The sequence below is a fragment of the Hydra vulgaris genome, chromosome 02 (genome assembly GCF_038396675.1).
Source record: "Hydra vulgaris chromosome 02, alternate assembly HydraT2T_AEP".
NCBI classification, from domain to species: Eukaryota; Metazoa; Cnidaria; class Hydrozoa; order Anthoathecata; family Hydridae; genus Hydra; species Hydra vulgaris.
In genome coordinates this window covers 70,123,089-70,135,553 of record NC_088921.1, presented here as the reverse complement: position 1 = coordinate 70,135,553, position 12,465 = coordinate 70,123,089, and the positions used below count along the sequence as shown (strand labels likewise).

The window sequence follows — 12,465 nt, the reverse complement described above, 5'->3', positions numbered from 1 at the left end:
TTTATAATTAATATTAGTAATAATATAATTAATAATAATATTAGTTTTATAATTAATAAAATTAGTTACAGTACGTCAGAAGTTTCTTCAGAAACTTATGACATATCTTTAATAACAGTCAGAAACTTTTAATCACCGTTATATGCGTCGCACAGTGACTCAAAACAACAAAAAACTGGCAATAGACCCCTCACAACCTTTTTTCAATTAAATGTACTTTTTTAAATAATATTAAATAATATTAAATTTTATTTCAAAAGTAAAAATAATTTTTTTATGAAAATTTTATTTTATATTTTCAAGTTGAGAGAAGTCAAAATTTGATTTTTTTTTTCAAAGAAATCTGAAAAATGTGAGATTTTTATTCAACTAAAACGTTGAATTTAAATAAAAGTTTATATTTATTTTTAAGGTAATTTTTGACTCTATATATTTCAAATATATTGAAAAGAAAAAAGAAAATCAAATTTTTTTGTTTAAATTTAAGGAATTCTTTAAAGTAATGTAGCAAATAATTGTATTCTTTTGGTTCATATACCAGCTAAAAAAATGTTCCACCGAGTTCCAAGAATATATGTATATTTTTTTCCTGTTAAATAACATTCCTAATTTTGGAATGTAAAGGGATTTTTTCGGTTTGTTTTTAATGAACCCATAAAAACCTTTTTTCCACCATTTTAAAAGTTTTTTAATGGTGGAAAAAAGGTTTTTATGGATTTCTATCTATCTAAACAGTTATTATAGATATAGTTTTGAAACACGTGCTTTTGTTATTATATACTATTTAAACATTAAAATTAAATATAGTTTTGAGAAACGTACGTTTGTCATTATATACTATTTAGAAGTTTGTTAAAATGTGCTTCAAAAATGCAAAAAAAAACAAAAAAAAAAACAATATGCTTCAAAAAGCATACTCACAAATTTAGTATTGATGATAATTGTTAAAGCAATAATAATATAAAATTTTATTACTTTATAAATTTAAAAAATTTATAAAGTAATAAAAAATGTTTCAGATATATTAAAGATTTTATTGTATCGATGATTCTTAGAAAAAAATATCGAGGAAAAGATTAAATCTTATTTCAAACATACGTATTAGGAGTTGATAAATTACGATTACGGAAGGATTTACTTTAGGAAATAAATAATACTGAGGAAATTAGCAAAAGAAACTTAAATGAAGTAAAGGTTGCTTTAGTTATATTTATTTCAAATGTGAAGAAAAAACTAAAGCAATGTGTCCGTATTTATGATACATTCATACAAAAACAAAAAACATGATTGGCTTCAAATAAATCTTTTGACCAATAAAAATAGCCATTTTAGTCCTGGAAGGCCCCAAAACAATGGAGATTGAAGCAAAAGGAAAAAGATGAAAGAACTAGTCAAGGAACATGATAAAGCTCTATATTTAGACACTACAAGAAGTGCAAATGCTTCTGGAAAAAGAAAAAAATGCCTCTATTTAAAAAAATATTGTCTAATGTTTTACAGATTAAAAAGGTTGATGGCACTTTAGATAAAACCTTGCCCATTAATATGAATGTAGGGGACGCTCTTGCATTAAAAATGAACAATAATCACCGTGATAAACTCAAATGATTAAAAACTTAACTCTTGTACACAATGTACATACTTATCCTACTTTGCACAATTTTTTAGTGAAAAAATTGAAATGCTGTCCTAAATATATACATTTTTCTGAAATTTCTGCAAATTGTACTCATCAAAGCATGTTTGATCACACTGTTAGTAGAATAGCTTAAATAATTGATATGCCGGAATGTGTTCAAAATAACAAAATATTTGGAGTTTTATATGGAAATATTGGTTTCGATGGAGCATCAAGCTAATCAAATAGCATCAAATATTGGTTTCGATGGAGCATCAAGCTAATCAAATAGCATCAAATATTGGTTTCGATGGAGCATCAAGCTAATCAAATAGCATCAAATATTGGTTTCGATGGAGCATTAAGCTAATCAAATAGCATCAAATATTGGTTTCGATGGAGCATCAAGCTAATCAAATAGCATCAAATATTGGTTTCGATGGAGCATCAAGCTAATCAAATAGCATCAAATATTGGTTTCGATGGAGCATCAAGCTAATCAAATAGCATCAAATATTGGTTTCGATGGAGCATCAAGCTAATCAAATAGCATCAAATATTGGTTTCGATGGAGCATCAAGCTAATCAAATAGCATCAAATATTGGTTTCGATGGAGCATCAAGCTAATCAAATAGCATCAAATATTGGTTTCGATGGAGCATCAAGAGTATTTATAAGCAGAAATACAAGACTAGCAACACAATTATAGAGCTTAAGGATAAAGAAAGGATAAAGAGAACCTTTTCAGTACAGCTAATGTGCCTTTATTGCTCAAAGTAGCAGATGGCAAAATTTGGAAAAATGGATATTCTTTAAGTTGTCATTTTTATAGACCTATTTATCTACAATATAAAAAAGAGTCCAATATTATAGGCAGAAGAAGAAACAGATCTAAAAAATCAAGTAACTACCTCAAAGACGTTTTGTAGACTTCTAATATTGCAGGAAGAATAGTGACCTTTAACATCAGCTTTAGGATTGATCTTATAGTGATTGATAATAAAGTGTTGGACGCACTTACATGCACAAAATCTACTCAATCCTGAATAATTTAATAAAAGCAAAAACTGAAAATATGTCAACCTTGACGCTCGGAGTTTTAACTTTGCAGTGCTGGACATAGTGGTTAGACTGCATTCTTTATTTGAGTTATAAAATGGAAATTAAAAAGTATGAGCCAAAACAATCGAGGATAAATTATCTGTAAAGTTAAGAAAGAAAGAGATTCAGTAAATCTTCAGTTAAACCTATCTGGTGACATGCCTAAAGTTAGGTTTAAAATAATGAAGTTTTTTCCGAAATTATTTAAGTTGATAAAGTTGATATAGTAAAAACGTCGCATAATATTCTCATAACCATATCTTGTGGATATTCTATAAGTATCAATGAATTTGATTTATATTGCTCTGAGACAACACATAGTAAGTTTGTACAACTGGTATGTTATGCTTTCTACTGTACATGAACTGCTACTGCATAGTTCTTCTGTATCACATGAACTACCTTTGCCAATCGGAGTATATTCGGAAGATGCACTGGAGAGTTTGAATAAACAGATAAAAAAATTCTAGACTTAAGCTCATGGCAAAAATATCAAGGTTATCACTATGATGAATCAGGTGATCCTTCTAGTAAAAAGCTTATCACTATGATGAATCAGGTACCTTCTAGTAAGAAGGTTATCACTATGATGAATCAGGTGATCCTCCTAGTAAGATCAGATTCTGATCAAGCAGATCTTTTAGAAAACATAAGAATTATTGAGGAAAACTATCACCAGATGAAGTTACAAAATTAATTGTAATATAAACAATAGTTATAATAAAACGCAGTTTTTTTCTTACAACAACAAAAATCATTTTTTTTACAAATATCTAGTAGAGTAATGTAGAAAGGAGATTAATGTATCAAGAGAATGTGTTTGTCTTGAAAATTCTAAAACTTTAATAAAAGTTATTTATTGTTGGCAGTCAACTTTAACGCGCGCGTAAACGTGTACGCGCTCATTATACGCGTTGAAGCTGGGCGTAAAAAAAATTTTAATTACAAGTTTGAAATCTTTGACCAAATAATTATAAATTTAACATGTAACATCTTTATTTACGATTTATGCAAATTTTATTGAGTGTTTGCCGTTTTTTGATCGTCCTCAGTCACTGCGTCTTTATATAAATGGTTTAAAATGATACAAAATATAAGTATATAATAACATGTAATAATGAATAAAAATATAATAACATGTATAAAAAGAATCAAAAATAAAAGTAGCTCTTTATAATGAATATTTTGATTAAAATAATTTACACCTTCTATGTGTTTTACTTATGAGGTTTCTCATGTATATATATATATATATATATATATATATATATATATATATATATATATATATATATATATATATATATATATATATATATATATATATATATATATATATATATATATATATATATGTATGTATATGAATATATAAATTTATTGCTGTTCGGTTCTTTAAGAAATTGGATCACTCTTTTTGTGAAATACACTAACATTTGACCAATGAATGTACAAAATATAATTTGATAATGTTTTGATAACCGCTCAACCCAAATAACTGTTATCCTGTTAACCACCAATGAGCAGGACAATCACTTTCTAGTTTACGATTTTAGAAGTTCTTAAATAGATTTACAAATACGCTTTAATGATAATTTTTGATGTATACATATTTTATGTTTATGAAATTTACAAGAAAATTTGTAAAACTACTTATATGTATAAACTAATATATATATATATATACATATATATATATATATATATATATATATATATATATATATATATATATATATATATATATATATATATATATATATATATATATATATATATATATATATATATATATAGGGCCGGCACGAGTAGGTGTCATATAGCGAGGGAGGGGGGGGTGGCATTACAATTTTTGCCGACAAAAAAAATAAAAGTTTACGTTTTTTAAAATTTGCCGACTGACTGTTTGACATTTGCCGACTGACTGTCTAAATTTGCCGACTAACTTGTCTAAAGGGTCTACATTTGCCAACTGACTTGTCTAAAAGGGTCAAGTTTTCCAACGTAATGAACGAAAAATTCATTGATGGTGGAGGGGGGCCGTCAGGGTTAGGGTTATGGTTAGGGTTCTTCGCGCCGGCCTTGCATATATATTGCAATACGAAAGTTTTCGAAAACACAAATTGAGGAAATCTTTTGCTGCTGAGAGTACAAAATTCCTGAAATATTTTTTTCAACTATTTGACATTGTACATGACGATACTATTTATATTTTACAACAAGACAGACGTAGGACCAGAAAAATAATAATGGAAGATGTTCAATATTAGGAGATAAAAGGTCGTACCGACAAATGGGGTAAGGTAGTCTTGATAGCTCAAATGTTTTGAAACTTACGAGGAAAGTATTCTAGAATGAAAAAGAAATTGAGAGCTTTGTGAGGGAAAAGCTAAGGCAACTAGAATCTTTAAGTAAAATAAACAAAACTACTATTGAAGAACTTGATAAATTTAGCTTTTTTGATTCAAGTGATTTTGGACGTATTTGATGCCTATTTGATTCAAGTGATTTGGATGCACTTGATTGCTGTGCTTTTTACACTAGTGGTGTAAAAAGCTCAGCAATTCGTACAAAAACTACTTTAAATCTACCTAAAAGTCCAATTAAAAGCAAAAAAATATCAAATTTATCAGCTAGTTAACAAACAGCATTTATGGGATTCATGGGTTCTTACAGAAAATGGAGTTCCACAGAAAGAAAAAAAACCGTTCAATTAAAACTACATGGAAAGAAGGTTAAGAATTAGGATAATTATCAGCAGAAAAAATAAAGATTATATTTAAAATATTAAAATAATCACTTTTGTGACAGTAAACTGGTTTCAGGACGCAAAAGGGAAAAAAAGAAATGATGAAGCAACATCAAATATATAAAAGACAACTGAGTTTTGTTCAAAAAGAGTTGTTTGGTGAAACATTAGGTCCTAATAACACTATCTTTAATCAAGACTTCCTCGTTTGAAATATTAAGAATGTGCTAAATTGATATTAATATTTCTTGGTTAAAAACCTGAGTGAAAAAACACGTTGGGTAAAACAAGGGGCAGCTCATGATGTTTGATGATTGCTATCATTTCGTATCCGGCAAAGATGTTGGCTTTAAGTTCTCAAGCATGATACAATATGATCACAAAATAGGAAACAATATGCAAATATAATGCTTTTTTACGTTAAAATTTGGATGCTCATCCTTTGGGGACCTATGCAGCTTATAATGATCTCAAACTAGGGGATCCCTTTTTGTTGCAATTGTTGTATTAGTTGTTGAAAACATGATTCACAAGTTGCATAAGCAAATTTAAAGCGATGGAAAAATACTTTTAGTACTTATCTGAAGAATGTGCAGTGTTCTCTCAAGGTTAACAAACAGACTTTTCTCTTCAGAACGGCAAATAATTGCTCAAACATTGCTTCCAATTCCATGATTATTAGAGTCAAAAAGGTTTGAAGGTTTTACCAATTTTTCGGGCTGTAAAATTCAAAATTTTGAAAATTTCAAATAATGAAGAATAAAACCAGTTTTTATTGCAAGTTATTGAATTTCATTGCAAAGAGTTTCCAAACTTTCAAGTTGAAACCTTGAATAAATTGACTTACATGTAATATACAAAGTTGCATAGTAAATTAAATTAACTGTTATATTGTAGTGTAATTTTACAGTTATGTTGAAATATAAGTTTAATGTAGCACTAACTATATTATTACTATTATTATGTATTTCTCATCTTAATAAATCTGCATTACAAACATTTTTTCATGATTTTAGTGTGAATAAATAAAGATTCCTTCAGTAGATCAGTTATTTGGGTCAAAACATCATCAAATGATCTAAAACTTTGCACATATTTATACTTTTCCATAAGGAATCAATATAGGATAGGTGATATATATATATATATATATATATATATATATATATCTGTGTGTGTGTGTGTGTGTGTGTGTGTGTGTGTGTGTGTGTGTGTGTGTGTGTGTGTGTGTGTGTGTGTGTGTGTGTGTGTGTGTGTGTATATATATACCCTACTATTATCAAAAAATTTATTTGTAAAATTTTATAAAATTTTTTTTCTTTTGAGATCCAACATAACCACACATGGATATGTCTGATGTTTAAGGGTTTTGTGTAACTTTTTAAAATGCTTCACATTTTTGATTTAATAGTTGAATAAAAATAGGAGGTTTAAATGTGCACTTTTTAAATAAATAAAAATTTTTGGAGCACCTTATTATATATTTTTTTGACCTCCCTAAAAAGGTTTTGGACCACCCTAAAATTTTTTTAGACCACCCTAAAAACATAGTTAAAAAAATACAAGCATCAATCTCACCATCGTTTACACCACGTGTTCCCATAAAATGAGCTATTTCTTCATCTTCATGGAATGAAACATCTCGAGGAAACATTTTCCTGTCAACCATTTCTTCAGCATTTACTAACATAAGGTCAATTTCAGCATCTTCTTCAGTTTCTCTTTTACTAATATGTTTAATTTTATCAATTAAAGTTGTTTCATCGGTATTTTTGTTTTGATTGACCAATTTTTTTACTTCTTCTAACTTTATGGAGAATGCATTAGCTGTATCATCTAGTAAGGAACTTAATTCTGAGTCAAAATGGGCACCTTCTCTTCCAGGAATTCCTTCATTATCTAAAGACAACCAATCTTGCTTCATTTTTTCTTCTTCGTCTGTTAAGTGAGCGGCTTGATAATCTGAGATAGCATCCTCTCCTGTCAACCATTTATTTTTTGCTTCCTCCTCCCTACCAGTTAAATGAACACCTTCCTTGTCCGGTATCATACCCTCCTCCATTGAAAGCCATGAACGCATCATTTCCATTTGCTCATTTGTTAGTTCCTCTCCTTCGTCACCCGGTATATTGGTACTTCCAATATTCTGCCAGGCTTTTTTAAGTTCGTCATTATTAACAAAGTAAGCACTTTCTGTATTTGGAATATCGTTACCATCAGAGGTAGATATCCATGAACGTTTCAAAGCTTCTTCTTCATCTGTCAAATGTTGTTTTTCACTATATTCAGTATCTTCTGTATCACGTTTTTTTATGTCTCCTACCAAACTTACTTTTTTTCGTGATACTGCTTCAGTTGAAGTACCTTTATTTTTGTTTTTTACCTTTTGCTTTATTCTCTTATTTTTGATTTGCTTATTCTTTTTCTTTTCTTTTTTTTTCCCTAATTTTGTTACTTCTGTTTGGTTAGTTGCTGGAGGTTTACCTTTGTGTGGAATAATAGGGAACGGAATAGCAAAAGGCATAGGTAGACCACTTTGATTACCACTCATTGGTCCTTTTCGACCTCCATTGTGAACTTTATCACTTGAAACAGACTTCACATTTTCTTTTGAATTCACTAAACAACAAACATCAAAATTTTTAAATAGTAATATTGTAACTATTACAAAGATATTTATATTAATGTATGATATAAATATCTTTAAATAAGTTAAAATGAGTATGTTATGTTTAATGTAATAGTTTATTAAATAATACTAATATTTTCTAAATACGAAATAAAAGGGTTTAACTTTTATTTTCTTTATATGAGAATAAAATAAGTTCATTTTCTAAACACAAGATGCGTTGACATGAGAGCAATATTAAATCATTGTTTTAAAGTAAATGAGAACTAGAATTTTTAACCAATAAAATTCATTTCTAAACAGTTTTAAAGAAATCATGAATTTTCTAAATAATATAACAGTTTTAATAAAAGAAAATTTTAAAATAAAAACTAAAATTATATAAAAAAAAAGAGAATACTTTTGTCTTTTAAATTTTGTAAAAGTTATTTCTTTATAACAACTTGCAAGTATTTATAACATTTGTAAAATAATTTTTCAAGTCAGGTTATCCTGCTACTGGTAACAAGTAACCTAGTACTATCTTCTTCAAGTTATGCCACCTTGTAGAATGCATTTTTTAAGGCGAAGGCTACGAGAGGCCAACTCCTACTTAAAACATCACCGTGCCTTTGGGCTCTTGATTAAGTTAAGACTAGATATCGTGTCTCAATAAAAATATTCATCTTAGACATGTTAAATGCATCTGGCTACTGTCTCGTAGAAGGCCTCCCTAGGAAAAGACTTAAACAAGGGGTAAACAGATTCTACATGTTTATTATTCCCCCTCCCCCTATCTTCATCTATTAAGCTGGCGTAGATTTATTTATAATACATTTTTTCCAGTTTAGGATGATGAATGCTAGATCTTCTTGACTCAAGGCATGGGTTCTGCCTATGTCTCTGTTTTTATGACTAGGTAACTCACTTAATTATCTAATGAAGGTATTGCTCTAAAACTCCTTTTTATGACTCCGAGGCCAGCTGGTAGCCAAGTTTTCCGAACTTTATGATAACTTTCAGAAAGGCTGATTCCATCAACAGCTGTCAAGTATCAGAATACTAACAGTGCCATGTTGCGCTTGAATGGTGTCCCTGTTTGTACTTTTGGTGTGCATTATCGAGGACACATTTGGAGTCCTTTGTTATGGCTTAGGGTTTATTAATAGTCATGAAGCAATTGCTTAGACTATTAGATAGTGTACTGAGTACTATCTGTACATCTAGTTTTTTAAGCAATTTGAAAAATGATTAAAGTATCAAAAATTATAAAACACAAAAAACCATCGTCATCTCCAAGATCTAAACATAACATTCACTAATATTCGTGGTCTTCAAAGTAACTTTTCTTCTGTTGAGTCTTATCTCTTGCAAAGTTCACCAGACCTACTTGCTTATTGTGAGACTAATTTGAGTTCAGCTGTCTCATCTTGTGATCTTATTGTTGATGGTTTTCTTTCTTTAATTTGTAAAGACTTCAATAGTCCCATGCTAGGCCTGGCCATTTACATTTGTAAGAACTCACCCATTTGTCAGGGAACCAGGCTTGAATCCACAGACTATTCTTTTATGTGCTTATTTTAGCACCAATTCACTCTATCACCTTTCTCTTTGTTCTATATCGTTCTCCTTCATCTCAAGAATGCACTCTTTTTGATGTTATTTCTAATCAATTTGACTAAGCCCTTTTTTTTCATCCTTTAGTAAATATTGTTATTATTCCGGACTTTAATGCAAATCACACTGAACGGCTTGGCTTTAGTGTCAGTAACTCTGCAGGTGTTAAGAGGTGTCTGCTGGTATTAAGAGGTGTCTGAAGGTGTTAAGGCCAACAACTTTTATCTTTCCCAATCTCTAACACAACTTTCTTTTCATGAGTTTCATTGAAATTTACAATCATCACACCAGGAATACAGAAAATAGTAAGCTATACTCTTCTTTTTTCAACACAAGTAAATATGGTAAGTTTTCCATAAAACAACAATGTATTTCCCAATGGAACCAGTGTATTCCTGCATTAATAAAAAAGTCTAAAAAAAAATGTCCCCTTGCTACGGATTATTTATTGCTCAACAGAATTTAATTTAAAAATATAATGTTGGAGTGTATTTCTTTAGAATTTCTCTCTGTACTGTAGTTGTATTTGATATATAACACTTAACCAAACTCTATTAATTTACAATGAGCATTTGTAATTTTTTTTTTGATATGGTTAAATAAAGAAAAAAAGACAAAAACTTTCTAACTCGCTTTCCAGACAATCCAAATTATTTACCATCTCTACTTGACTTGAGTCTTGTATCTGATCCTAGTCAGTGTTCAGTTTTTCTACATTCACCCTTAGGTGCTTCAGATAACAGTTTGATATCTCTAAAACTATTATCTCTTTCTTCTTCATCATTGACATCTCATCATCAGACTCCCCTTACAAATACCTTAAAGATGACTTCCTTAGAGCTGACTTAAGTTGACTGGGACTCTTTCCGTGATTTTCTTTGTGATAGCCCATGGGTAAAAATTTTTCACCATCTTGCTGACAAATATCCTTTTTATGTAACTTCTTGGATTCAGGCTGGCATAGAATCTTTTGTTTCCTCTTAAAGATTCCAAGTTAAACCTCACTCTTCTCCACGATTTTTCTCTCATTGCGCTACCTCAATTTCCAATCGTAACCTAAATAGCAAACCTGTTTGCTAAGAACTTTTTACCAATTTCATCTCTTGGTTCGACTAATCAAATCCTACCTGATATAGCTGACAAATTGTTTGATCCATTTCTTAACATTCATATCACTCCAGCTTGTGAAGAGCAATCTGATTCGTTCAACTAACTCCCATTAGTCTTCTTACTATCATAAGCTTGGTATTTGAGTTGTTAATTAACAAACACTTAATTTCTCATCTTTAATCAAATTTCTGATCAACAATATGTATCTTTTCGTTCATTTGCTGATTTGATAACGGTAATAACAGGTTTTGTCGTGCATTTGATAGATGTGGATGGGTTAGGGCTATTGCTCTCAACAAGTCTTTAATAAAGTTTGGCATTCTAGTCTTCTTCCTAAGCGCTTTTCCTCCGGTGTATCAGGTGTATCAGCAAACATCTTTAAGGTTATTAAATCCTTCCTTACCAATCGTAATATAAAAGTTGTCTAAAAATAAAATCACTTTCAACACACTAAATAATACGCAGATGATTTGAAAATTTTTTTTTTTACAAAATACCACCAACGTCTTCTTTTTAAGTGAGTTGAGGAAACCAAATGTTCTCGACATCCTTTATGCATTTGCCATTAAATTTTTTTAAACACTTTAAAACTGATTAATTTGCTCTTAAACTTTTCATTTGTTAAACAGTGGGATAAAGTTGAAGAAGTTTGTTAAACAGTTGATAAAGTTGAAGAAGTTTGTTAACATTTTAACTTTTTTAAATTTTTCTGTTTCTATTATAACAATTATTTATTCTATTTCATTTACGCTTTTCTTTTCTTTTTCATCTCTTTTTTTCAATCTTAAGTATATCTCTTTTTTTCAATCTTAAGTATAGAAATGCTAGAAACTTTAAATTTTGTGACAATAATACTGGTGTCAAATAAGAATATTTATTAAAAAAATTACGGGATCTGGAAACAATATTAACCAGAAAATTCGGGAGTTTTTTTGAAATATTCATCGTGCCCACTCTTACTCCCTTTCATTCAAATATTTTGAGCTTGGGGCCCCAATTAAAAGGTAAATATTGATACGTTACTTATAAATATATTAAAAAATAATACTTTGATTGCTTTAAATAAACCTAAATTACTAAATTACAATTTTACACATGAGTTTTAGTCGCGTTCATAATAGTAGAGTTTTTTTTAAGAAAATAGTGCCCCCCTTCCTCCTTCCATCCTCCATTCTATTCAAGTATTTGGACCTTGGGGCCCTAATTTTTAGGTAATATTATTGCTAAACTCTAATCACCATATTATTTTGCTAAAAGCATACTTTAAATCAGTATGGACATGCCTATCTTAATGTTACCTATCTTGAATATCAAAAAATATTAAAATTGTTCTTATTTATTAATTTGTTTTTCAATTAGAGAACTTTTTAAAAAACACACATAAATGTTTGTATGTATATATGTTTATTTACATTTGCAATCTATAATAGTTTCCAAAAGATACACATATTTATTAAATTATACTTTTCATACTTATACTGTTTTAAAGAAGGTATGCCTGGAACTGTACGTAACCATGGCTTTAAGCAGGATTCTTTAAGACCACTGGAAACTTTATACCCACTCTCCCAAAACTTTTTAAAATCATAATGAACAGATTCTGAAGCCTGTTCAAACCAAAAACCCAATTCTTTAATTGGATTGGAACTTGCCATAAATGA

At 29.3% G+C, this 12,465-nt stretch overlaps 1 protein-coding gene across 1 annotated transcript in view; it reads right to left on the bottom strand.

Moving 5' to 3' along the window:
• Positions 1-12,465, bottom strand: part of LOC100204188 (uncharacterized) — a 37,052-nt gene that overhangs the window by 19,842 nt on the left and 4,745 nt on the right. The window contains exon 3 of the mRNA XM_065791827.1: positions 7,048-8,088. Within this exon, the coding sequence (XP_065647899.1) occupies positions 7,048-8,088 (1,041 nt within the window). The remainder of the gene's footprint in view (positions 1-7,047; positions 8,089-12,465) is intronic.